The 27,698-nt window shown below is 43.3% G+C and overlaps 1 protein-coding gene across 1 annotated transcript in view; it reads right to left on the bottom strand.

Annotated features, from left to right (window-relative positions):
• Nucleotides 1-437: 437 nt before the first annotated feature.
• Ptprj (protein tyrosine phosphatase receptor type J) overlaps nt 438-27,698 on the bottom strand; it is a 169,780-nt gene continuing 142,519 nt past the window's right edge. The window contains exons 11-24 of the mRNA XM_057782042.1: nt 23,228-23,359; nt 21,210-21,420; nt 20,976-21,100; nt 19,861-19,948; nt 17,850-17,891; nt 17,053-17,061; nt 16,851-16,938; nt 15,599-15,689; nt 12,813-12,886; nt 12,586-12,720; nt 10,980-11,099; nt 7,504-7,664; nt 6,771-6,906; nt 438-4,076 (exon numbers count right to left, since the gene is read on the bottom strand). Of these exons, the coding sequence (XP_057638025.1) occupies nt 3,918-4,076; nt 6,771-6,906; nt 7,504-7,664; nt 10,980-11,099; nt 12,586-12,720; nt 12,813-12,886; nt 15,599-15,689; nt 16,851-16,938; nt 17,053-17,061; nt 17,850-17,891; nt 19,861-19,948; nt 20,976-21,100; nt 21,210-21,420; nt 23,228-23,359 (1,571 nt within the window). The 3' untranslated portion in view covers nt 438-3,917. The remainder of the gene's footprint in view (nt 4,077-6,770; nt 6,907-7,503; nt 7,665-10,979; nt 11,100-12,585; nt 12,721-12,812; nt 12,887-15,598; nt 15,690-16,850; nt 16,939-17,052; nt 17,062-17,849; nt 17,892-19,860; nt 19,949-20,975; nt 21,101-21,209; nt 21,421-23,227; nt 23,360-27,698) is intronic.

Here is a 27,698-nt window from a genome sequence, read left to right as displayed (position 1 = left end):
AAGATCACATGTGGGCAGAGAGAAGACTAGCCTAGAGGAAAGACCACATCTTGACAGGGAGAAGGCTAGCCTAGGGGAGAGACCACATGTGGACAGGGAGAAGGCTAGCCTAGGGGAGAGACCACATGTGGACAGGGAGAAGGCTAGCCTAGGGGAAAAACCACATGTAGACAGGGAGACCAGATGAGAACCTGCCACCCTTGGATCTCTGACCTATAGCTTTTAGAACTGTAAAAAGATGATTCTTTTGGCTTAAACTACCATCTGTGGTATCTGAAACGGTGACCCTAGAAAACAATACAAAAAATTCCAGTGGTGATATGATTTTGTTAGGGATGCACTGGTCGAATATAACAAATCAGTAAAGCGCTTGATACTTGGTAGAGACATAGAATAAGTGGGGTGGGGATAAAGGAAAGAAAGACTCAAAGACATAATGTGTTGACATATTTTATATTTGGTATTTGTAAGTCTTTAAAAAAGTTTTTTCAGGCCATTTTTTTCCTTTAAAAAAAAAGCAACCAACAGCAATACTCTGGCCAAGTATAACAGACATAGAAATGTGCATCATTCCACAATAGTTACAAGAAAAGTACGTTTTAAAGTCCGCATCAATACTTCTGTGCCCCAGGGAGAAAACGCTATGGTTGTTAAACACACAGTTGCTACATGGTAGTCTGAAAACACAGAATTCTGACTTTGTTTTGAGGTGAATCAACTTCTGTCAGCAGGCTTATTTAGCTCAACAAGCACAAACTGCAATCAAGCATTACAAAAGACTGGGCTTCTCCATCCCAGAAAAGCAAGTATAAATGCATGGTTGACCCTTGCCTACCTCCTCCCCACTCCCACCCCCCAGAGCCTCCAACTTCACAAAGCACAAATCCAGAGGGTCCACGTGCCAAAGTCTGGCTGGAGATCACAAAGTGGCCTCAGAGAACAGACACCAAATGTTCTTCTGCTGCCCATTCACTAGATTCGGCTCTGGAGGAAAAGTGTCTGTCTTAGAAGACATCAATGGCCCACGTCCTCCACAGCAGCTGGCCACTAGTCTGTAGCCCTTTCACTGACGGTGAGTCCTACACCAGCTGTTTTGCTCTGTGGAGCCATCACATCTGAGCAGGGAGCTCCATCATCCCAATTTCACCACTCTTCAAATTCTGGTTCCCAGTTCCATTGAGAGCTTGGGGCATACAGAGAGAAGTACTCTCCCCTCGCCTCTGACCAGCCTCAGCTTCTGTCACATGATCTTCTTACCAACATGCTAATCTTCCCTTTCCACTGACTGTGCTAGGCAAACCCCACCACACAGTCCTCCTCCGGATGTGGAATGGCATGGTGACCTTCGTGTAACCTGTCTATTTGGAACTCTCCATCTCTCTGCCACTAACTAGCATTTTTCCCTGGGCCTGGGAATAACGTGAGAGTGGCTTGCTGGGACTTTCCAGATCCATACAGGCAGAAGCAGAGAATATTTCTGTGTTTTGCATTTTTATACAGTATGTTTATAATTATGTTGCTTTCATTTTTTAAGAGACTCCAATCTTTTATAGGACTTTGCTGGGGCAAGTCCTTTCCTCTGCCTTTCCTACGGCAGTCGAGGCAAGGCTCAGGCACTGCACCAGATTTGACCCCCTACTATTCACTACAGTGGCTCCTAACACACTGAGCAGGTCGGGTGGTGGTACACAGAACTATCACCAGACAGGTCCATCTGTATAGCACCCCAGAGTCAGCGCATGCTAGGGGTCAGATTAAATGGGATTTGGGAAAGTAAGTCCACATTCAGATTCATTCCTTCACACCTTGGGACAGCATGGCTTCCCTGATTCACAACTGCAATGTCAAAGTCCCCAGTGAGGTGCAGTCAAGGGGCCCAACCTGCCCTGGCCAGTCCTTTCCTTGAAAGACCTGACAGTAAATGGACATTAAAACGCAAAGGAATTGGCAAAAAGTGCAGTTTCCGTTTGAGAAGCAAAATTCTCCCCCAAAGCACGATGACATTCTGAGCCCTCCTTTCAATTCTCTCAGTACCTAGAAGGAAAGGCGGCCAGAACACATACAGCACTACAACTCTGATCACACCAAGGGTTTTAAGTACACCATGGTTCACCCTCTATGACCCTCAAATACTCATGATCATGTACACACAGTCATCAAAGTGCTGCTGAGTGAAGTGCAGAGTACAGAATGCCAGAAGGCTACCCCGGGGCCCACAGTGGCCAGGACCTCAGGGAAGACCCCACTTCATCATCTTCAACAGGAGACCATTGTCACAAACATCCAGCAGAATGTATCCCTGTGGAAAACAGCCCCAGGGCTCCAGGGACTTTGATTCCTTCATAAGACCTTATATACTTCATTGCCTACTAGAGAATAAATTCAAAACTTCCTCAAATATAACCTGAGCCACAAGATAAAAGACACAAATCTTGTCATGTTAATGCCTTGAGAAGTTTACAGATTATGTACCAATAAAATAATCCTCATAAATTCTAAAATTCTTGGTGAATACACACCTGAAGCAAAACAAGAATCTACATTTTCTTTAAAACTCAAAGTAATTACAGCAGCAGTGTAGTGAAAAGAGGTTTTAAAAATAATAATTACATCTTTGATACAAATCAAACTTTGTACACCTCAATTCATAGGAATGACTGGTGTAAGAGTTTAGTATTTATATATACAGTAGATACTGATGTGTGTCACTGCAGATAGAGTCTAAAGCCAGTGGACTTCGGAGGAAAAGGGGGTTAATCTGAGTTCACACTGAAATATTCACAGATCACCATGCTATAAAACACACACACACAGACACACACACACATAAACACAGACATACGTAAAATGCCAACCTGAGTAAAACATTTCTAAAAACCCAGAGCATCGTGAACCACTAAGTCACATATTGCACCTTTAAATAATCCTTCTTACCAAAGACGGAAATGAGAGAAAGTAGAAGATGGGGTGGGAAGGGGTGTATGCCGTGGTATGACAATTTCTCTCTCTCCCAACCCCACCCCACAGAGATATCGTGGTGATATTTTAAATTTCTATTCTCAACCAAGCGACGGGATGAAAATGTCACCAACAGAAGTCTTTGAAGAAAACTGGGGGGGGGGGGGGAGAAAAACAATGGAATACAAATCTATGCGAAAAATGGGTCCCAGAGAAAGCCTCCTCTAATCAATGAGAACAGGAATGTTACTGAGAAGGCAAACCTCTGATACTAAGTTACCATTTAAATATTCTGTATACTCCAATTATGAGATTCAATATAAAAATAGAGATATCTACTGAGTTTTGCCTGTGGAAGCATAATTCAAAAAAGGCACATGTTCAAATAGAAACCCATGCAGAAAAGGCACCGCGTGCCCCTCCCTGCATGATAAACACCCACAGTCATGTATTTCCATCAGCTAGATTCCAAGATACAGTAGGTAAAAATAGACCTCTGATACTTAAAATATATCCAACCCAACACAATCCTGACTTTAGCATGTGAATCATAGAAAAGTCCTAAAAAAATGAGAGAGAGAGAGAGAGAGAGAGAGAGAGAGAGAGAGAGAGAACAAAAAAATGAGAGAGAGAGAGAGAGAGAGAGAACGAATCTTTTGGAAAAGAAAAATAAAATTGTAGCTTACTTTTCCTGGTTTTTCCACAATTCTCAAGGGGAAAAAAAAGTGAACCCAACACATGGGTAATCAGGAATGCAGCTGATTGATACATCACCTGTCCACAACCCCTGACAGCCCTAACTCTGTCTGCCATGTTTTACACGCACAGCCTCATGCCCTCCAAGGTAGTTAGTGCTAACAGAACAGAACACAGAACTGAGAAATGAGACGTATAAACACATGTCCACATCAGGGCATTTTCCTTCACTGTGGGTGTGACGGAAAGCGTTTGCTTTGGAACTAGGCGATGTAACCGTTAGTCTTTCCAAACATGCTCACTGGCTCGAGGTTTTCATAGATTGTCATTGCGGTTGTGTTCTGATAGATGAGATCAACTTTTGAGTCTTTCTGGGCTCTGATAATATCCAAAACACACTGATTGAGGAACACATACTGGTCCTGGGAGGAAAGACAAGGAGAGAGAACCAATAAGTGCTGCTATCTCCCAAACCATGACAAAATAAACCAGCACAGCAAGTTCAGAATCTAGAGGTAGCTGTTTAAAGACAGGAAATATATGCCGACCCAGAAAAATAACCAGGTACTGTGAGAGAAAACCTCATAAGGAAGCATTATATGTAAAACACGATCTGATCTTTTCCAAATAAACATTCCATATATGTATGTGCACGCATATTCTAAATATTCCATATATGTATGTGTACGCATATTCTAAACATTCCATATATGTATGTGTACGCATATTCACAGCACACAGAGTCCTGCAGCGCCTGCTGGGTCAGGTGTGACCTGCTGCTGCTATGACCAATTCCCTGACAAGAAGCAATTTAAGGAAAGAAGGGTTGCTTCTGGCTCAACCCATCGTGATAGGGGGAAGAAGGCAGCAGGAGCACCGTAAGCTGGTCACACTGCATTCACAACCAGGAAGCAGAAGGCAGACAGGAAATGGCACCCAGATACAAAACCTTAAGGCCCACCTCTAGTGACCCTTCCTCCAGCAAGGCTCGACTTTCTGAAGGTTGCACAGCCTTTAAAGTGGCACCGCCAATTGGGGCTCAAACCCAGAGCCCAGGAGTTGTAGGAATTCAAACCACAGCACAATCTAAAGGTGAATATGGTCTTCCTCTAGGAAGTGGGTTAGAGAGATAAAAGAGAGGGAAATGTCTTCTGTGTAGTCCTACAACGCTAATTTTTCATATATTATTTTTGAAATGTGAGAAAGAGATCAGGTGCTGGAGAGGTGGATCGTGGTTAAAATATTGCCATGCAGCAGCAGGATTAAATGGCAGATCCACAAAACCCATGGAAATGTTGGGTGGGTGTGGCCTCAGAAAAAGAATGTGACCCCAGAGCAAGTCAGCTAACTAAATCAGCCCTATTTTCATGCTCTGGGTTCATTGTGAGACCCGCATCACTGAATAAGGTGGAAAAGTAATCTAAGACAGTTACACACACATGCACGCATGCACACACAAGGACATAAAAATGGAAAAAGAAAGAGATGAGGGAAGACTCTGCAGACAGATAATAAGAATTCTATTCTAATTTTTTAAAACCTATAGCAGAAAAATGAAAATCTATATAAATTTCATTCTTTCTCTCACAATTGTGCAACTCATCCGAAAGCACACGATGTATCCAGACCTCTAGAACACTCCTTTTTTTTTTTTTTTTTTTTTGGTTTTTCGAGACAGGGTTTCTCTGTGGTTTTGGTTCCTGTCCTGGAACTAGCTCTTGTAGACCAGGCTGGTCTCGAACTCACAGAGATCCGCCTGCCTGTGCCTCCCGAGTGCTGGGATTAAAGGTGTGCGCCACCACCGCCTGGCTAGAACACTCCTTACTAGACTCAAACACAGCACATATTCATAAGTTTCTAAATTGGTACAGGGTAACAGCCTGAAACAAAATGAATATTCTGCTCTCATCCTGGTCCAGGAATACCCACCTCTGTGGAAGCTCCTCCTCACCACACTGTGATGAGAACGTGCTCAGATATGAGCTTACCAAGGACACCAAGAAGAGCAAACATCCCAGAGAGCACACACCCTCGCATCGCTCAGCCACCCTGCTAGAGCCCTGAGAATCTTTAACACTCAAGGCTGTGTAGGGTGTGTAAGGGTTGCCGCATTTGTGTTTCAGTGGCGATGTGCTATTTCCCACCATTAACTGTGGTAAGACTGTTCTGCTAGCTTAAAGATGGTCAGATCTTATTAGAAACAAAGACTAAAAACTACCAGTCTTACAAATCTAAAATCTGGAAACCAAGCCAAAAGACTTAAAAAGATTCATTTGAGGGCTGGAGAGATGGCTCAGTAGTTAAGACCACCACAGAAGTCAAGGGTTTGATTCCCACCACCCACATGGCAGCTCCCAACCATTTTCAGGGAACCCAAAGTTCTCTCCTGGCCTCTAACAGCACATGATACACAGACATACATATAGGCAAATCACTCATATACACATAATGAAAACAAGCAATCTCTTTATCTTAAAGAAGACTGTTTCAAAAGTCAGAAGCAGTAAAGACTATCTGCACGTGTGCTCCCACTGGCGCTACTGTGTCACGTGTGCTCCCACTGGCGCTACTGTGTCACGTGTGCTCCCACTGGCGCTACTGTGTCACGTGTGCTCCCACTGGCGCTACTGTGTCACGTGTGCTCCCACTGGCGCTACTGTGTCACGTGTGCTCCCACTGGCGCTACTGTGTCACGTGTGCTCCCACTGGTGCTACTGTGTCACGTGTGCTCCCACTGGTGCTACTGTGTCACGTGTGCTCCCACTGGTGCTACTGTGTCACGTGTGCTCCCACTGGTGCTACTGTGTCACGTGTGCTCCCACTGGCGCTACTGTGTCACGTGTGCTCCCACTGGTGCTACTGTGTCACGTGTGCTCCCACTGGTGCTACTGTGTCACGTGTGCTCCCACTGGTGCTACTGTGTCACGTGTGCTCCCACTGGTGCTACTGTGTCAGGTGATTTAATTACAACTTAGATTAGAACCTGCAAAGAAATATACAACCAAGAGTCAAAAATATCTAGAAGAGTCCAATGCTTCAAGCCCAACATGTGACTCCATTTGATGTTTCAGAGACAGATGGGGAGAGCAAAATTTAAAATGCAGATGGGGCCTCACCTCTGTCTGTACCATCAGAGGCCTGTGCATCCGAAGATCATAGACGATACCGTACACATCCACAGTGTTCTCATTCTCTATCTGATAGATCAGACGATCAATAGCAATGAACGTGCCCGTCCTTCCGACCCCAGCACTAGAAAACAGAGACATGAGTCATCATCACCAGCTGCCTTCACCATGGATCTCTCAGTTCTCCCACAGGTACCCACATATCCATTGTCACTGTTTGAAGCTAACACAAACTTTGTTGCTCAACTGCATCTTCAAGCAAGGTAGGGAACTCACTTGAGTTAAATGTCACAAAGCATCTTGCTAAACCATCTCATACTCCATGATACTGAATGGTCCTAAGGCCTAGGACAAAAAGTTACACTTATTTATGAAGCCTATTGTAGGAGTGTGTGCACTTTCTGTAAATGACCAGATGGCAAATATTTTCAGCTCAGCAGACCATGCCACTGCAGTATGTCAGTGGGCATAGCTATGTTCCAATGAGGTTTTATATATAAAAACAAGTTGCTTTGCTAACCCTGTCTGGCCCACAGGCTATATAGCTTGCTAACTCCTTTCTATATACAGTCTCATGGCTCAGGGACTAAGTTCCTGGTACCCTCTTGCAGACTATCCTTGAGTTTGCATTTCCTCTTGGGTGTTGCTTTGGGGGGTGTTGCTCATTAATGCCATTACATTTTAAGTTGTCACACATACATGAGCTGCCAACTAGGTATACCTGCAGTGCACCAGGATTGGTGATTCAGGAGGTATCTGCTTCATGTAGTCTCGGACCAAGTAACGGAAGTTGATGAGCAGGTCGGTGGTGTCAGGAACACCATGGTCAGGCCAGGAGGTGAAGTGGAACTGTCGCAGAGGGTGACTCTCACTTGTCTGCATCTAGAGGCCAACAAAGGGGGTTAGAGATCAGTAAAGGTACCCAACAATACCACAACGAGAGAAGTCAAGTAGTGCCAGAGAACTGTATCACACAAGCAGGACAACAAGCAGCCAGGCAGGAACAGTGCCAATAACCAATTCCAATTTAGTTATCCCCATCACCAAATCTTCATAACACTGCCAGGAAGGAAGGGCTTCATACGCCCCACTAAAGACATGCAGCAGAGGTTCAGAGAAAATGGGGGTGAGCCCCTGATACTCATCCTGCATGGAGCAAAGACACCCAGCTCAATTTTGAGTTTATATCACTTCTGTTCTCAGCTACCAGTCAGTAAGAGCCCTACACCCACACACATGCTCCTCCTGGATGAGCCCCATTCTTCAGTCCACTTGGAAATGACATTTCCCTTAAACCCCAAATCATTTCCCTAAGTATGGTCAGGAGGTGAACACATGCTGGGAAAGAGACACCTGGTAAGTCCTGGGCTTTCCAGATAATCTATGGAACACACAACCAGTAAACACCGAGGAAATAAATATTTAGAACTATAGGGGTCTACAAAAGGAACATACACTCACTCACACATACACACACACACACACACCTGTCTGCTACTTCAACATCTGGTAGGCAGGAGACAGTGAGCACTATTTTAACAAATCTAACAATTACACCAGTTTGTATTCTACTTTAGACCAAACATGTGCCTGGAATTACCAAAGCTCTGCCTCTAGGGCCAGTCCTGTCCCTTCTTGTCCTTGATTCAACTATACTCATTTGTCTACCTGACCTTACATATGTCCCCCACAGCTAGGCACTGGGCATCTCCATCATTGAAGCTAATTTTTAATGTTCATTCATTATAAAATCAATAAATTTATATTATTCAAAGATTGAGAAATAGGGGAGAGGACCCTGGGGAACCTCACCGCAGATAACCAGCATCATAAATGTTATCATAAGGGTTTGCTGAGAAAAGAAACCAGCTGCAAGGAGCAGGAAAGAGAGGAGACACAAAAAACAGTGGAAAGTAGCAGTTCTGCGGAGGGGCGGGAGCAGGGGGCAGGGGCAGGGGGCAGGGGCAGGGGAGCAGGGGGCAGGGGGCAAGGGACTCAGACTAGGGGTGGTAGTCAAAACAGCAGAGCTCTGTCTGTAATGCTCTCATCTATAGAAGGAAATGTATGTATGCACTTCACACATTACAAAACACTGTTGTAGAAAATGCCATGTGAAAGCCTGTATCGGGGCCTAAAATAAGAGAAGACTTCAGTGGGGACCATGAATCTCTAGAGTCTGTAGTTTCCTCGATATAAACACAATGAGAGCAACAGCATTTGCTTTAATCACTTTGCCAACTCTATGCACAATTTCCCAGTGAACCCCAAGCAGAAGCAAATGTGGATAACAGATAGGCCAGTCAACTTAAATGGGCAAAGGCTGCAGAAATAAGCATGACATACTTCAAAGGTTCCTCACTCACTGTGACCTCAGAGGTGGTCAGGCTACTGTGTGCTCAACATCTCCAAAGAAGGACCTAAAATAGTTCCTGCGACCAGAGTCTTTGAGAATCAGTAACTAGTAAGAAGTAGTATTTCATATACTTTGCCTTACCTATATCTTCAGGAATCTTTAAGGTTCATTCTTACAAACTAGGACCCAATATATCAGCCCCTGTTAAAATACAACACTACTGAATCTACTTCTAAGCTTTTCTTTTATGCATAGTGTGTATGTGTATTTATATATACACATAATAAAATTATAAAATATATGCATATTCTTTTAATATATATGTTGCCCCAAGCTAAGCATGGTAACATAAACCTATACCTCCAGTACTGAGATTGAGGCAGAAGTTCATGAGTTTAAGCCCAGCCTTAGCTACCTAGTAAGACACTAACTTAAAACTCTGTCTCCTAGTATGTACCACTGACACTAGTTTTTCACATCTCCTCATGGTAATTACAGTCATTCCTCAGGATTCATGGGGACTGATCCCAGGAAAAATCTGTGAATGCTCAGGTTCTCAAAGTAATACAACCATGTGTATATGCAACCTGCACACACACGGTCATATACACATATGGCAGTATACACTACACAGCCTAAGTGCATAGTAGGCTATACTATCCAGGGTTAAGCACAGTCCATGATGTTCACACAGACACATTCCCTAGAATACACCCTGCCATTCAACATGTGACTATACTTTAGATCATTTCTAAACTGTATTACCTAGCGTATTTTAATAGCTGTTATTCTGTATGCCGTAGGGAGTGATGGACCTGATTGTACATGTTAAATACAGGCACTATGTTTATTCAATCCCAGGTTGGCTGAATTCACAGCTGAGCAAAGCAGCAGGGGTAAAAGCCCGGCTGTATGTTGTCTATATATACAGTATCTCTAAACACTGGATGGTGATAACAGTATGTCCATAAATCAGAGTTTAGCTATCCATTCTCCAAAAGCTAGCTATGCATGTGGTTTCCCAATTGTTCAACCACCACAAATAATGCTGGTGAGATGGATATGATCTAAATGTACTGCAACTATGTATGAAATTACCAAAGAACATGTAATGATAAAATAGCAGACACTGGACATATACTCAAGAGAAATGAAAATAAACACAAAGCTTACTCATTTCCTAAAGGAGCTATTCCTTCTAAGTAACCTTCTAAAAATAAACAACACTGAGATTGTGACTAATATTCAATACTAATAACTAGCAAACTAATAAACAACGCTCATCTGTAACTAATGAGTCCATGCCTGAATTTCATGTTATTTCCTTATGTCAGAGACTCAAATTTGAGCCGACCAGATTAAAAGGAATGAACACTTTTAGACCCCAATATGCTAAGCTCTAAAGTAGATGACATTGTTGACTCAGAGCACTTTCTCTACTTTCAAATACTCTTTAAAAAAGAAAAATAAATTCAGTTCCTAGAATGTCTTGTGATTTAAGTAGATTTGTTTTTGTAACTTTTGCGGGGAAGGGAGGACAGTGCATTTGGCCCAGAATCTGAACCTTGGGATTAGTAAGAACTATTCCTAGCAGCGAGTGCCCACCCCAAAGCACATCACTGACACAGCCATGCTCATGAGACTCATTTAGTCAGGAAAGACACAAAAGTCCCCTCAAAAAATAAAGCTAGGGTCTCCTTAGAGAGCATGTAGTTATGGGCATTTTAATTCTGTAAAGAAGAAGCAAAAATACTTTTCTCATTCATCAAATATTAGTTACTTTCAACATATATACCACTTCCAAATTCATATCCAATAATTTTCTCAGATCAATCTTGACTTACATTTTTCACCACGAAATCTCTGACGGTCCATTCCGGAAGAACAACCTCTGAGGTCATTGCCACAGTTATGTCCCCATAGTCCTGAGCCTGCTTGGAAGGCCAGTACTCCTCACATTTGGTCTAGAACACAGGATTGGTTGTATGAAAACACAGAAATCACACCCCCACCATCATCAAAGTCACACGAGGAAGAGCAAGTCATGAGGCTGACATTGGGATTGTTTAGTTCCTCAGTTGGTTCTGTTTGACCCAAACACAGATTTGCGTATGTACCAATAATTCCAAATAATATAAATGAATCTCTAAGAAAAATGAATCCGGTTTATGAGATGGTTCAGCAGCAAAAAGCACTTGCTGCACAAGTTTGAAGGCCTGCATCTAGGACTCAGATCCCATTTCCAGAAACATCACACATTTGCCGTGGCATGTCCACTCTCCAACACACATATACACATCATACACAGAACATAGTAAAAATATATTTTAAAGAATTATGTCTGACAAGTTCCAGTTAGCACCTAGGACAGTACCATTCATGTTGAACACCTGGCTGCCAGCAGCCATAGCATTGAGCTGTCAGACCCGACTCTCAACAAAGAGGGCTGAGAAACACCCTGCAGATGGCTCTGGCAAACAGGGAGGTGTAGGAATCACTGACTCAGGTGCCAACTCTCACTCCTCAAGAAAAGAAACCACACGAAAGAAAGAAAGAGAGAGAGGGGGGGAGGGAGGGAGGGAGGGAGGGAGGGAGGGAGGGAGGGAGGGAAAAGAAAAAAAAAGTAAAGAAAAGAAAAGACCTTATTCCAGGCATGAGAACTCATGCCTGTAAACTCAGCCATTAGGAGAATGAAGTTCAAGTCCAGCCTGAGCTAAGAGTGAAGCCCTGTCTCAGGAACAAACATATAAACAAAACACAAAGCACTGAGTGCTGGGGTACTGCTCAGCAGCAGAGCATGTGCTGAGGGAGGCCAAGGCCCCAGGCAATCCCAACACTAAATAGAATCATAATTAATAATCCTCCATGAAGTAACATTAATTCTCATTCTTCAGGAACACAATTTTTAATTTAGCATGTTTTTCAACTCATCTCTATTTAGGGAAACATGAGACTTTATCCCTAGAAGAGATCATATCTGTGACAGAAATGGAAGGGGGGTTCTAGACCACACAGGAAGAGAAAGGGCTGCTGGGATTTGCCCTGACGTAAGTCTGAAATATTGTTTATTGTGTCAAAAACTAAGTTTGAGAATCAGAGATTTAGGAGCTGGTTGCTTAGAGACAGAGAGGCAGGCTTTACAGGAGCAGAGCTGTATGGTCTCGGATCCCTAGCTCCAGGCCCACAGTGTCCACTGCACTAACCCAGTTCCATCCACTCACTAACTAGCACAGATACAATCACAGACATTAATATGAGCTCACAAAGGAACATTGTAGAATGTATTTGCAATACTTTTTTAAAACCTCTCTGAAAGCTAAAAATACAGAACATATTTTCTAAGAACAAAGGTGTTAACATCTGGGAAGAGTGTTTTTTAAAAAACAAATGGATTTTAAGATACACTCTACAACAATAATTAATTTATATTTTTTTTCAAAAGATACTTACCCTTCCCTGTTCCACACATTTGGTCAACATAACAATGGCATATACGTTTTTCTCCCAAACCATACGCCAAAAATCTTTCAAAGTGTTGGGTAAAGGTCCTTGTGTGGCAATGAAATCTCTCTTGGAATGATAGCCCTAGAAATAGAAAGCTCAGTCATCATTCAAGACACAGAAAGAAATGCGATGATTCAGAGGAGCCACCGGGGCTAAGAGCAGCCAGCACTTACAGGCATATAGTTGGCATTGATGTAGTCATCCGTCGAATGGGTCTGAACTGAAAGTCTGACTCGAGAAGCATCATCTGTGGCATTAAAAGAAAGAAAGAGCCTCATTCTAAGCCAAGTTTCAGGAAAGCTGCACACAGGGAATTTTTAGAAGTACCAACTGGCAGCCTTGGCTGACACGTGGCTTCACACTTCACACTCCCTGTGGAGTCTGTGACTGTGGCGCAGAGAAGCTGTGCAACAGCCTGGCAGCAAGGTCTACGTTCTCACCAACTTCCCAGCCTGAACAAGCCTTTATTCCCAGCAGCCTGGGGGTCTGCTCTGAGCAGGACAGGTGCTGGGTAACCATATTCACATCTCAAAACCACCTCACAAGCTTTCAAGATAAAGAAATCAGGAGTCTCAGAGATAAAGGGACATTTCCAAATCCTTCTATGTGGGGAAACAACAGACAGAATTTGAACTCAGAGCCTATTCTAGTATGGCAGAAAAGACATCCAAGTTAACCTTTCCCCACTGCCGTAAAAAGCTGTTATAGGGCGAGTGAGATAGATCAGGCATTAAAGGTGCTTGCTGCCGAGCCAGATGACCTGAGTTTGATCCCCAAGGCCACATGGAGGGAAAGATCTGACTCCCACGGGTTGTTCACTGACATCCACACACATCATGGCACATTCACACCTGTACATATAAACAATCAATAAATTAAAGATGGATGGATGAATAGATGGGTGGGCAGACAGGCAGGATAAAATTCTAAATTTGGAGTTGTAGAGATGGCTCCATCAGTAATCTACCATCATCAACTCCCTAGTGCCCACAGAGCACACCTATAATCCCTGCACTAGAGAAGAAACAGGCTCCTTGGAGCTCCATGGCCAGCTAATCTAAGTGAATCAGCAAGATCCAGGATAAATAATGACCCCATCTCAAAAATGGATGGGTGGGGAGATATTGAGGATCTGGGGGAAGATGAGGGATAGAAAACTATAATCAGAATATATTGTATTAAAAAAGTATTTTCAATTAAAAAAAGGCAGAGCAATTGGGGAAGACAACCCAACGTCGACCTCTGGCCTCCATGTGTACACATACACATATACACACACTCACATACACATACAAACTCCTCTAAATTTAAAAGTTAACTGAATGCATAAAACTACTATGAATGGAAAGGTCTAAAATACCAACTTCACACATTTTCTAAATATCATTCTCATTTAGAAAGCATACACACAAACTTGCCCATGCCAGAGGTGATAATAACTGAGGAATTCCAAATGTCAGGATAAGTCATGGATATCAGGAACAGCTCCCTATCCCCACCAGATTCCACTGCCTGACCCTCCTGGGACACAGTAGCACAGTAATAGTAAACCCAGTAGTGATGTGTGTCTCAAGAAAGGTCTTCTCAATAGAAACACCACCCAGACATCAGATCCCAGCCCTCACTCCAGATCCAAAGCTCTCCAAGACCAGGCCAAAGTTCTGAGTTAGTCTCAGGAGAGTAGAGACATAGCAGCTCCTCCAGCATGGCTACAAAAGCACTTCTTTCCGATCTAGGCCAAGACCCACTGACAAGTATAAGGGAAGAAGCAGAAAAAGAACCGATGACTGGAAAAACACTGAGTTTAAAATACAAGCTAATAGAAAAGCATGACTTCAAATTAAAAAGATAAAGTCATTAAATGGCTTGGTGAAAAAGCCACCCACAAAACCAAGCACCTTCAGGACTGGCAGAGCATGGTTCAGACCCCCTGATACCTCTCTGTGTGCTAACTCTCACACCAGCAGACTTCCCATAGTAGAGTTCACATTACTAACCCTTCTCTATTCTTCAGTTTGCTCTCACTTTGTTGCTGTTCTGGTTTCATTTCTTTTGCTGTGATAAATACCCTGAATAAAAGCAGTATAGGAGAGGGAAAGAGTTTGCACGGCTTACAATTCCAGATCACATCAATCTTGATGAAGTTAAGGCAAGAATTTAAAGTATCATGTCTACAGGCAAGAGCAGAGAGAGAACAAATGGACTTTTGCTTGCTTGCTCTCTCAGCAAGATTTCTCCTTTCTTAGACCATTCAAAACCTCCTGCCTACACAATGGTACTGCCCACAATGGGCTAGGCCTTCTATCAATTATCAATCAAAATGCCCTCCAAAGACATCTCACGGGATAACCTAGGCAATTCCTCACTAAGACTCTCCTTCCCAAGTGATTCTAGGTTGAGTCAAAACCGATCAGCACAAGAACAGACAAAGGCAATTCTCAAAAGCAGAAAAGGGCTTCTTCTCCCTCTGCAGTGCAGGGATTATAGGTGTGCACTGTGGGCACTAGGGTGTTGAACTCAGGTCCTCACGTCTGTACGGCAAGCACTTTACTGACGGAGCCATCTCCACAACTCCAAATTTAGAATTTTACCCATCTGTCCATATGTCCGTCTGCCCATCCGTCCGTCCGTCCGTCCGTCCATCCATCCATCCATCCATCTATCATCTATCTATCTATCTATCTATCTATCTATCTATCTATCATCTATCATCCGATCAAAGATCTGGGCAAGGAGAGAGTGCGACCCTGTACCTGCTTTCCTGGTGCCCCTTTCAGAACAAAACAAACTGAACATGAGAAGAATGCAACTCTGAATAAGTCACTTAACATGGAGGTTAATTTTCTTCACTTGTGAAATGAATATTCCACCACCTACTCTACAAGTATACACACACACACACACACACTGTTCAAGAGATGACCAGTGACAAAGGGAAGACAGGAATAAAATCACTCACAAGGCAGGACATTGTTATAGCGATTCTTCCCCCTGTTCTCAGCTACTTCAGCTGTACATTTAGGTAGACTTATTCCAATCAGCTTCAGATCCTGAAAACAAATAAGTGAGTTGTATATTTAATCAGGCTCAGGGCAGAACAAAGTAGGAATGCAGAGGCAGAATGGATTGACTACTGCTAAGTGCAAAGAGATGTTGAACATCTAACCCCCAACACCTATGAGTAGGCTCCTATAGGATATGACCATGGAAGAAGCAAGAAATCAAAATCCCAAGTCACACTGGAAGAGAGTGAGTCCTTAACCTAACATGGCAATGTTGTTGTAATACGGGACACACACACACACAAGAGGAAACACCTTATGTTGGCAATGAGTGGATGATGGAAATGGAAGCCATGCTTCCCCCAAACCAAAAGACAATGGGGCCTTCCAGAAACGGAGAGAACCATGGCAGGATCTCCCCTAGACATTAAGGGGTCGTGCTGACACTGTGATTTTGAGCCTCTTGTTTCTTGAACAGTGAGACAGTATATTTGTCCTTAGTCACCCTGTTCATGGTACTTTGATAGGGCAGCACTTAAACTAAATCAGAGGTGGAAATGAAAGGAGAAGGACTCTTGCCTTCTGGGGCTGGACAGTCAGGAGTCACTACCCTGGCAGACCAGATGGAACCAGGCAGCATAAAGACAATCAACACAGACAGAAACTGAGTCCTCCTGTGGGACCCGAGTGATAGGGGAGGAGGCAGTGTCAAAGTTGAGGATGGACTGTGCCGGAGTTGTGGGCAGGATTCTAGGATACAAAAGTAGACTCTGCACCAGGGAGCACCTTGTGGGTAAGAAGCGTGCATGCACTTCTGAGTAAGGACAGTTCCCGGGCCAGTCTGGGGGACAGAAAGTAGGTGAGTCTGGAAGGCAAAGATGAGTAAAGAAACACCTAACCCAGGTCAGCTTTGCCTCACAGCTGTTAAGCCCCAGACCTCCGAATGGCCCATCTGGCTTTTCTGCTGCTCATGTAGCTTAATGACCCTAGTTAATGGTCCTCGAGCTTCAATTCCCCATTTCTGCCTCTCTCTGGACGATCTTCAGGTAGCCACAAGATAAACACATATTCCACCAAAAATGAAGGTTCTGTGTGAGCTTCCTAGGCAACAGCAGGGTGCCCCAGAGAAACAGGCATAATCTTCTCTCCCCTCTAGGCTGCCTCTCACCCAAAGCTTTACCACAATGCAAACAGGTTATGGCCACCTGCCTCATACTCCTCGGCAAACCCACAGTTGGAGTCAGCTTGCTGTCTCTTAAAGTGGGCCTCAAAATTCTCCACTCGAATTAGCTTGGATCTAGGAAAACAAAACAACTTGTTGGGCTTTTCATTTTTGCTTATTTTTGATTCAATTAAGTTCAAACTCAAAATATAAGATATAAATGAAAGATATAAAAATGAAACTACTCACTTTTTAGGTCTTCATCATGGAAAGGAAAAAGGGGGAAAATCGATTAGATGTACTCATTTTAGAAGTAAGCATCAACTCAAAATAACAAAGCCAGACACAGTAAGGGTATGGGTTGGAGATCAATGCAATGTTATTTAAAAAAAAACCTGAGACACAAATCAGAAAAGCAGCCCTATCCTAAAACTGACAGTATCTGTGACTTGAAACAACTGTTTTTCCCTTGGCTCTTGATAATCCACTCACTTTTGTAAAATATAGCAATTACCTTGTGGGGGTGCTGTGGAGATAGTTTAGTGGGTCAGAGACCTTGCTGCTCAAGTCTGAGGACTTGAGTTCCAATCCTCAGCACCCACAAAACACCGGCATGGCTACATGCACCCATAACCCCAGTGCTGAATTGGGGTAGACAGGAGGATGGCAGAGGACTGCTGGGGGCCAAGCAGTTCTTAGCAAGGGAACACAGCAAGCAGTGATAAGAGCCATCCCCTTCTGGCCTCTGAGCACTTGTGGGGATGCATACACACAGGTACACCAGATACACACAGAGAACCTTATTTGTTAGTAAAACTGAAGAACATATGGGGAAACAAAAATAAAAGTAACTTCAGGGGACAGTAAAACAAAGAATCCTTGCAAAAAAAAAAAAAAAAAAAGAACTTCCAGAAGATTATGGCCAATCTGTCAATCAGGAAAAATGCCAGCTATTTCTATCAAAAAAAAAAAAAAAGTGCTTTAGATAGTCGCTGAACAGACTGGGGGACTGAAAATCTTAAAATAAGTTTGTAACTCAGACTTACTTAATTTGAGAAAATGACACTTCATTATTCTTGGCATCTTTCCTATTTTGAAAGGGAAAACAAAGCCGTTAGACAGACAAAGACCTTCATCCTGCCTGCTCTGTCACCTCTCACACATCCACAGATACCTCCTGCCCAGGCAGTAGTTCAGGTAAATGGAAGTCCGCTCACCAGCCCATAACTGCCAACAGAAACCTGTTCACTGATACTGACAGACCAAGCAGGAAATGTCAACTAAAAATCGGTACACTTACTCTTCCTTTTTATTGAAAAGAATCAAAAATCTATTCAAGCAACTTTTAGAAATTTTCGTGTGTGAGGGTGTGTGTAAAGAGGGGGGAAAGCCCTGAAAGGAAGTCAGGTCCAAAACTGCCGCTGTGAGTACCTGCATTGTTGACTCAGCTCCACCTGGTGCTGAAACAAACTGCAACTGAATAGCATGTACCAAAATCGGAGGGGAAAAAAGCATACCCACTTACCCAGCAAACGTTCTGTTTAAAATTTAGCCTAGAGAAATAATCGTGAGCATGCCCAAAGGTTAGGTACAAGGACATGTAACTGTAGTCAAAAGTATTACAATATCCAGTAAAATGGATAAATAAATGATGGCAAATACCCGGCAGCTACTTAAAATGATACTGAAATGAAGTCTTATTAATGTGTCTAAAAGGACTCGGCTGGGGTGAGCATCGTGATCACATGAAAATGGTAGGAGCAGGTTTGCTGTGATTATGGGTTACTGAGTTTCTTTGCTTTTCTTGTGGGTATTTTCTTTATCACAATGGGTTTGAGTTTTGAGTTTGGTGGTGATTTACAGGTTTTGAGACAGGTTCCACTGTTGGTTCAGACCAACTCTTCCTATCAGCTTCTTACTAGGGACCTCACTCCCTGTGCCCTATTGACTTGACTGTTGACATTCCAGCTTTTGAGCTAGGTTCTGATTCATTTTTTAGTACAATGTAAAAGATTTAACTGATATGAAGAGAAGGGACACTATGTGATTTATTGAGGGGGAGATAAAGCAACTACTGTTTTCTCAGAATAGGCTTGGGTGGCACACGCCTATAGCCTCAGACTCAGCAGAGGTGCAAGGATGAGGACTCCAAGCTACCCTCTGCTACATCTGAAATATCCTAAGTATTTTAATAGACTCTGTTGCAAAAAGGCAAACAAAAACAAAAACGGGAGAATGATGTTGAGAAAGCCAATTCCCAGGTGGAAATTTCTAGCTAGAAGCTAGGCAGGAAGTGAAGTCCAGCACAGGATTCCCACAGTCAGGCAAGACAAAACCCAAAGACCAAGTTCAAGTTCCTCTTTGGTGCTTCCAGCACTGATTCTGCAATCCTAGAAGGGCTTTTAAGACCTGCCTGTTAGAGCCTTGGGGAGTCCATGAGGTAGAGGGCACCCAAAATGAAACTGTTACTTTCCACTAATTAACTACATCACAGGGTGGTGGTAGAAAGACAATAACAAGTAACAAAACAATGGAGTAAGACATTTGCCACCACTCCTCAGCTCCTGGAGTTGAGCACTCATTCCCATACCACAGAGGAAGAGGTTAAGGCTAAGCCACTTCCAACAGCTAGCCAGAGTGGAACCTAAGTTCGAACTTGGTCAACTCTAAAATCATATGAAATTCTTAACACATTCCTAGGATCCCGGCCTGAGAGCGGCATCCCTCATGGCATCCCACACAGCATCCCGCACAGCATCCCACACAGCATCCCGCACAGCATCCCGCACGGCATCCCACACGGCATCCCACACAGCACAGCATCCTGCACGGCATCCTGCACGGCATCCCGCACAGCATCCCGCACAGCAGGTAGGTTTGATGTGGTTGGGGTGAGGTTCATAATCAAATCACCCAACTGGAGTCAGAAAGGAAGTAAGTCTAGTCAGATGGCAAAAACTTTCAACTGTTCCTCCGGATTTTACAAATGGTTCCAACTCCATATAATAAAAGGTTTTCTTAAACAGTAGCACATGCCAACTAAATAAGCTGTATCACCTTTTCTTTCTCCAGAAGATGAAGCCTCCCACAGCCACAATGGCCAGGGCACCAAAGATACATCCGAACACTGCTCCACAGATGACACCTGGGGAAGGTCCCAACAAGAGGCATTTCAATTGGCGTTCATGAAAGGCCATGTGCTACACCAACAACCAGTCCAGGACCCACACAGGATTCGGGGAGAAAGGGGGTGTGGTGCACGTAGGGAGAAGTGAATATCTTTAGACATAAAATTACAACCAGCTTTCAAGAACTTGTTTCTTCACCCTGAGCCCACAATTAGCAGGATGGTCCTGAGAATATCACAACCCCTGACTAGGTCTCAGTTCAGCTGCAAATTTAGTGACCTGAGAGAGTTAGATCAGTGGTTTTTCCCATCACTTATGAGCAGAAGTACCTACAATAACACCCACACACAGCATGGAATCCCTCCTCCCCTCCCCCCCACCTCACACCCCCACACCCTCCACCCCACACCCCGCCATTTATATGGGCTGTTTAAGGGGAATCCTTGAATTTTGCTTCTGGATTATCTGTTCTACTCAGCAGTTAGGAAAAACAAATGAACAGACCAGTAAGTCACTGTTTCTCCATACTGACAGAGGAGGGGACCCTCACCTTGGTCCCTAAAATTCCAATATATCTAGCTCTGTGAGACTGGATAGAACGAGCACTTTACAAGGAGTCTTAGGCTAGAACTTCAGGCTTGCATTTAAGTCACTGTGCAACACTGGGCCTTAGAAGCCTTATTTCTACACAGACATAAGACAAGACAACTGCTGTGGTACCTTCTAATATGAACATTCAAGGACTCTTTAAACTGAACATGTTTGCTGGCACATGGGCCCACAAGTGACTCTTAGAAAGCAAAGGACTAAGTAATCTGCAGATTAGAAGTGTGGCTGGTTTTAGAGAAGAAGTGGAGAGCAGCTCTTTTAAGGACACCAGAGTGGGGAGTTAAGCTAGCCCAAAGGCCAAGGGATATGTCAGTTTCTGAGAGGAGAAAACCAGCCACCTCCACCCTTGTGGGTGCCTATGGAGACAGCAGGCTTCTGCAGACACAAGGTGGAAAACCCACTGCATTTGATGTTAGGGCTTTTGTCTCCCTCTACCTGGATCTTGAGGCAGGAACACAGCATCTGAATACTGACTGAAAGAAACATAGCTCTCATTCCCACTGATGAGTCCACCATTCTGAAGGCTGTAAGTAATATTGGTGAAGCCAGCAACACATACCCTATGAGGGACAATGGAGAAAATAAGGTAACTGAGGTGTTTCTACCACCTTAGTATGTAGAATCTTACATTTATGAGGCTCAGCACCCAACAGCAAGGACCCATATTACCGGTAGGAGCCCAGAGGCTCCAGCCTCCCATTGTAGTAGCCGAAGGTGGTGGATTGGTTCCCCACATTGATTTCATATTTCAAGACATCAGACAAGCCCAGAGAGCGCCCCTTCTCTTCCACTCTTATGAGGTATGTCACGTAAGTATCCGAGGCCCCCTTTTTGAAATCTCCATATGTGTACTTCAAAACATCTGCAGAAGGCTGGCCAGCTAAGGAACAAAGAGGCAAATCATGAATGACAACAGAAAGACAAAAGTGTCAAAGAAAAGAAAAACAACAACTCTGTAAGAACACAGGTGCTGAGTGACACGCCAGCAGCCCATCTCTCAAGCAGTCCCAGGGCAGCTGAACCCTTAGTATTTGGCTTATATCACCTCATCCCTTCATCCTGAGTCTCACAAACGCGTATGATCCCCATTCTCAAGCAATAAAAACAAAGAGCAGAGAGCTGGCAGAAACCTGTCCAAAGCCACACTGCGCATGCTGTAAGGCTGGACTCCTAGCCCTGCTCTCCTGACCCAAGGTCACCATGTAACAGGGTCTTTTTCATTCAACATCGGTCTGAGTTTGAAATTGGCTGAAAACACAAAGGGCTTAAAAACAGACTCAACATTTTAAAATTCAGAGAAAGCGATCTCCACACTTTGTTTATATGCATTCACCAGGATGCAGGCATACATGTGTGAGCTAGTTTGTTTGCATGTATGTCCATATGTGTGTGGGAGCCAGAGGACAACCTCAGCTATCATTCCTCAGGCACCTCCTACCTTTTTTGAGTCAGGATTTCTCTCTAGCCTGGAACTTCATGCTGGCTAAGCTGGCTGACCTGGGAGCTCAGGGATCCTCCTGTCTCTGCCTCCCCAGCTCCAGGATTACAAGGGCATATCACAATGCCCTTTCTGTAATATATATCCCAAGGACTGAACTCAGGGCCTGTGCAAGGCAAGTACTTTACCAACTGAGCTATCTCCCTAGCCCTGGTTTGGGTAAAACACTCCCGCGCAGCTATCAGAGATGCCCTTCTAACTGGCACAGAAAAATCATTCTAGTTCACCTCCCCTCCCATCCAGTTGATGCCCTTCACAGAGTTCACTAGCAAGTGCAATCTTTTTGTACTTGCTTTCAAGAGCAAATCATCCTAAGTTGCCTAGTTAGAGCCTATGGGCCAAATGTAGCCACCACCTGGTGTAAACAGCTGTGGGGATGGGCACCTTCACCCTCATGAATTTTCCATACGTGGCCCCACACCATCACAGAGATGTTAGATAGTTGTGACAGAGGCTGCAAGGCCAAGAAAACTTAAATTACTTGCTATCTGATCATTGACAGCACCAAGCAAACAGCCAGCCTCCCTGTGAGTCTGCAGTACAGGCTACCGTGCAGAGACACAATGTATTTATGTCACAAATGTGCCTGTGTGTTATAGCATCGCTCACCGTGGTGGGTCACCTCAGCCCCTACAGGCTCAAACAGTGGAACATTGGGTCCCAGCTGGTGGAACTGACTGGGAATAATTAGGACATATCGCTTTGTTGGAGGAGGTCTGTCATGAGGAGTGAGCTTTGAGGTTTCCAAAGGTGCCATAACCCCCACGCCTGCTTCACTTGTGGATCAAGATGTTAGCTCTCAGATGCTCCTGTCCTTGCGCCTTTACTCTGTGGCGGCGCAAATGAATGTAGACAGATTATATAGATATATACAGCTTTAATAAGGAAATAGACTTACAGGACCACAGGTTCCCGCGGAGTACTGGAAAAGCGGAGCAAAAGAAAAGGGCTGCTGGGCTCACGCCCGGCAGATTTATCCGTAAACATTAGCCCGAGGCGAACACGCCCCCAATAGGTGGGGCTATGTCCCTACATTACTCCACTGTCAGGGACGTTAGCCCTCTGAAACCATAAACCTGCTCAACACTTTCTTTTATAAGTTGATTGGGCCGTGGTGTTTTATCACAACAATAAGAAAGTAACCAGAATTGTTTTGTCACACGCGTAACCCACGTTGGCCCCTCCTTACCTTCCCCAGTGGTGAGAATGATGGCATAGGCTTTGATAGGTCCATGGCTGGCGTCAAAACCACTGAACTTAACTTTTACTGAATTGTGACTGACAGATGTAATATTAGGGGATTCATCTGGAGGAGGTGGGTCTAAAATATAAAACAGAAGACTCACCCAACATTTAAAATCAAAGGAGAGAATGTGCTCAACGCTCTCTCCAGGACCCGCCCCGTCCCCAAAGCTGCATGCAGAGAGGGTAAGCGGCAGGAAGGGAATAAGTTCTGCGCAGATACCTGGACTCTAAACAAGCCCAGCTACAATGACTGCATAGATGCCCCACATTTACATCAGCTCTCCCAGAATTCAGATGTCAGAAAGGTAACACACTTCCCCCCTCAAGACTGGCAGCAGCACACTATGGCAGCTTTCCCACAACTCCAGAAACCCATTGCTTCTCTCTCCTCCTCTGGAATACTACACTTACCTGCCCAACCCCCCAGTACACACATCCCTTACCCTAGCACACAGGAACTAAACAACAAACCCGGCAAAGACTTTCACCCCAACTCTCCTTTTCTCCAATACTTCCCAATCGAGAGAAAATGCAACTTTGAATTTAATTGGTATTAAATATATAAATTTATAAATATTCATCTGTAAAAGCAAGACACCAGTTTTTAAAAAATGAGAATTGCTGCATAAAATAATATATGATCATATTTGTTCATCTTATTTTCCCCTTTTTTGTTTAATTTTTATATAGCTTATGCTACCTTTGAACTCCCTATAATAACCAAGGATGTCATTGAACTTTTGAGCCTCCTGCTTCTACCTGCCACGTGTTGGGATTATAGGTATATACTACCAAATGCAGCGTATGTAGTGTCAGAGACTGAACTCAAACTTCATGTATGAGCTGAGCAAGTGCTCTACCAACTGAACTACAGCCCCAACCCAGAGATACCTAGTTCTGATGAGCTTCTATGCTCTATGACACATGAGACTCAGCCATGGTCTCTATTCTTCAGCCGTTCATACAGAGATGGCAACATGAAAAGAGATGAAGCAGGGGGAAATGAAACATTCACTGTGCCCTCTATGGTCTACAAAGCCGAAGTGGAGTGTACAGGGCGGGTACCATGGTGTGCCGCATGGTTTTAGGGAGCCCTATGCATCCTGTTTTCATGAGACTGTTTAGTACACAACCTGAGCAGCCATGTGTGTGGTCTTCAATGTGTAATGTGCAGTACAGCAGTCCTGGAAAGTAAGTACTGTTTTTCCTTTTTTATAACTGAGACTCTTTGCAAGGTTAATTACCTTTTCTAAAGATCATGTGACTGATAAAAGGGACAAATCGAACTCAAGCCAGGGTCCACCTATCTATTCTGAGCTACTGTCTATAAAACACCTTAACCACTTTCCAAGTCGGGTCCCTAAAGTAAGAGGCCCTTTTAGAACAACCACTAGTTCTTTAGAAATTGGAAGAAATATTCTTATGCCTTGAAGAATTTATCTAAGTCAAAACCCACAAAGGAAGATATAACACCACCACTCCACTAATTGAACTAAAACACAAATTAGGCAGAGACGGGAGCAATGGACAGACAAAATAAAATCAATTCTTTCCAAACAGAGAGGTAGGGGAGAAGGGAGAAAGAACAGAAATGAATATGAGGGTTCAGCGAGGAGACCCTGCATAGTATATGATCCTTTCTTCCCTAGAGCAGCTCAGGCTCTTGTCGACAGATCCTGACTAAACACACAATACTGGTGTTGCTTTTTAAGTCTTCTTCCATAAGCATGGTTGTCATAGTAGTATGGCTACATTTGAAAGAAAAAGAAGAAAGTCCTTATCTTGAAGTGATTCGTGTGTAATATTTACAAACACGACCAATGGTCAAGTCAGGTCAGAGTCACCCTTCTAATAACAGCTTAGAAGGAAGGCGGGGACATAAATGTGTTGAGAGTGGCCAAATGATGGCAAGTGTCCAACAAGATGTGAGTTCCATCCTATTGTCCAGAGTTAGTATATATTTGAACAGTTCTATTAAAAATGCCTTTCTTAGCCCAGAATACTATACCCAGGCAAAGCTTGCATTCCCCATTGATGGAGAAAACAAAATATTCCAGGACAAAAACAGATTTAAACAATACGTTGCCACAAACCCAGCCTTACAGAAAATACTAGAAGGAAAATCACAAACCAAGGAAGCCAACAACACCCATAATAACACAAGCATCTGACAACCCTCCACCAGCACAACTCAAAGAAGGGAAACACACAAACTCTACCACCAGAAAAATAACCAGAGTTAACAATCACAGGTCATTAATATCACTTAATATCAATGGACTCAATTCACCTATAAAAAGGCGCAGGTTAAGAGAATGGATAAGAAATCAGGATCCAACATTCTGCTGTTTACAAGAAACACACCTCAAACTCAAAGACAGACACTACCTCAGAGTAAAGGGTTGGGAAAAGGTTTTCCAAACAAATGATCCAAAGAAACAAGCAGGTGTGGCTATACTAATATCTAAGAAAACTGATTTCAAACTAAAATCAATCAGAAGAGATTGAGATGGACACTTTATACTCATAACAGGAACAATTTATCAGGAGGAAGTCTCTATCCTGAATATCTATGCCCCTAATATAAAAGCACCCACATATGTAAAAGAAACATGACTAGAACTCAAAGCATACATCAAACCCCACACTCTAATAGTAGGAGATTTCAACACTCCGTTCTCAACAACAGGTCAACCAGACAGAAACTTAGCAGAGAAATAAGAGAACTATCAGATGTAATGAACCAAATGGACTTAACAGACATCTATAGAACATTCCAACCAAACAGAAAAGAATATACCTTCTTCTCAGCATCGCATGGAACCTTCTCAAAAATTGATCACATAATTGGTAACAAAGCAAAGTGTAGGCCCAGATTTCTGTATGGCACAAGCGCCATTAGCCAGGTCTGAGCTGATCACATGACTCTACAGACAAGCTGTCTCTGTTTAACAATAGCCAGGATGTACTGTTCCTAGTTTCTTTTGTTATAAATGTAGGCTACCTGAGAAGAGATGTTGGCTGAAGCTGATGACTTAAGAGTTAAGAGGTTCAGTGTTTCCTCCCTTTGTAATTTGGAGGATGTCTTATAGAGATGCTAATTCATGGCCTAGTTGACTGCTAGCATACAGGTAGATGCGGACTTGACTTGAACCCAGGCACCGTGGTTACCTAGGACACTGCCTAATGTGTTTTCCCGCTCAATTGATGTGATGATATATAAGGTGTTTGGTGAATAAACGGGAGATCTTTAGAGAGAGATCTTGCCCTTCCATGATGACCATGTAAGTTGTGTCTGATTATTCCTCGCGACTCCGTTCCAGTCCAGTTAGGGAATCTGTGTTGGACCAACATGGGCTCCGACAGCAAACATCCACAGTGTAGTAACCACCTGTGTACTATCGGATCACCATGGAAAAAAGTTAGAGTTCAACACAATTCTAACCCCAGAAAGTCTACAAACTCATGGAAACTTAACAGTCAACTACTGAACCACTCCTGGGTCAAGGAAGAAATAAAAAAGAAATTAAAGTCTTCCTTGAATTCAATGAAAAAAGACACATCAACCCAAACCTATGGGACACTATGAAAGCAGTGCTAAGAGGAAAGTTCGTAGCACTAAGTCTCCACATAAAGAAAACAGAGAAAGCACACATTAGAGACTTAACAGCACATCTGAAAGCTCTAGAAAAAAGAGAAGCAGATTCACCCAGGAGGAGTAGGAGATTGAAAATAATCAAACTGAGGGCTGAAATCAACAAAATAGAAACACAATAGAAAACAATCCAAAGAATCAATGAAACAAAAAGCTGGTTCCTGGAGAAAATCAACAAGATTGACAAACCCCTATCCAAACTAATCAAACGGCAGAGAGAGAACACAGAAATTAACAAGATCAAAATGAAAAGGGGGACATAACCACAGACACAGAGGAAATTCAGAGAATCATTAGATCTTACTACAAAAGCCTGTATGCCACAAAATTGGAAAATGTGAAAGAAATGGACACTTTTTTAGATAAGTACCATATACCAAAGTTAAACCAGGACCAGGTGAACAGTTTAAATAGACCTGTAAGTCGCGAGGAATTAGAAGCTGTCATCAGAAACCTCCCTACCAAAAAAAGCCCTGGACCAGATGGTTTCAATGCAGAATTCCACCAGAACTTCCAAGAAGAGCTAATACCTATACTCCTTAATGTATTTCACAACATAGAAACAGAAGAGTCATTGCCAAACTCCTTTTATGAAGCTACAGTTACCCTGATACAAAAACCATACAAAGACTTAACCAAAAAGAGAATTACAGCCCAATCTCACTCACGAACACTGACGCAAATATTCTCAATAAAATACTGGCAAACCGTATCCAAGAACACATTAGAAAAATTATACATTATGATCAAGTAGGCTTCA

This window comes from Chionomys nivalis, chromosome 9 (genome assembly GCF_950005125.1).
Source record: "Chionomys nivalis chromosome 9, mChiNiv1.1, whole genome shotgun sequence".
Classification (NCBI taxonomy): domain Eukaryota; kingdom Metazoa; phylum Chordata; class Mammalia; order Rodentia; family Cricetidae; genus Chionomys; species Chionomys nivalis.
Note: the sequence above shows the minus strand (reverse complement) of the source record. Positions and strands in the feature narration are given on the sequence as shown.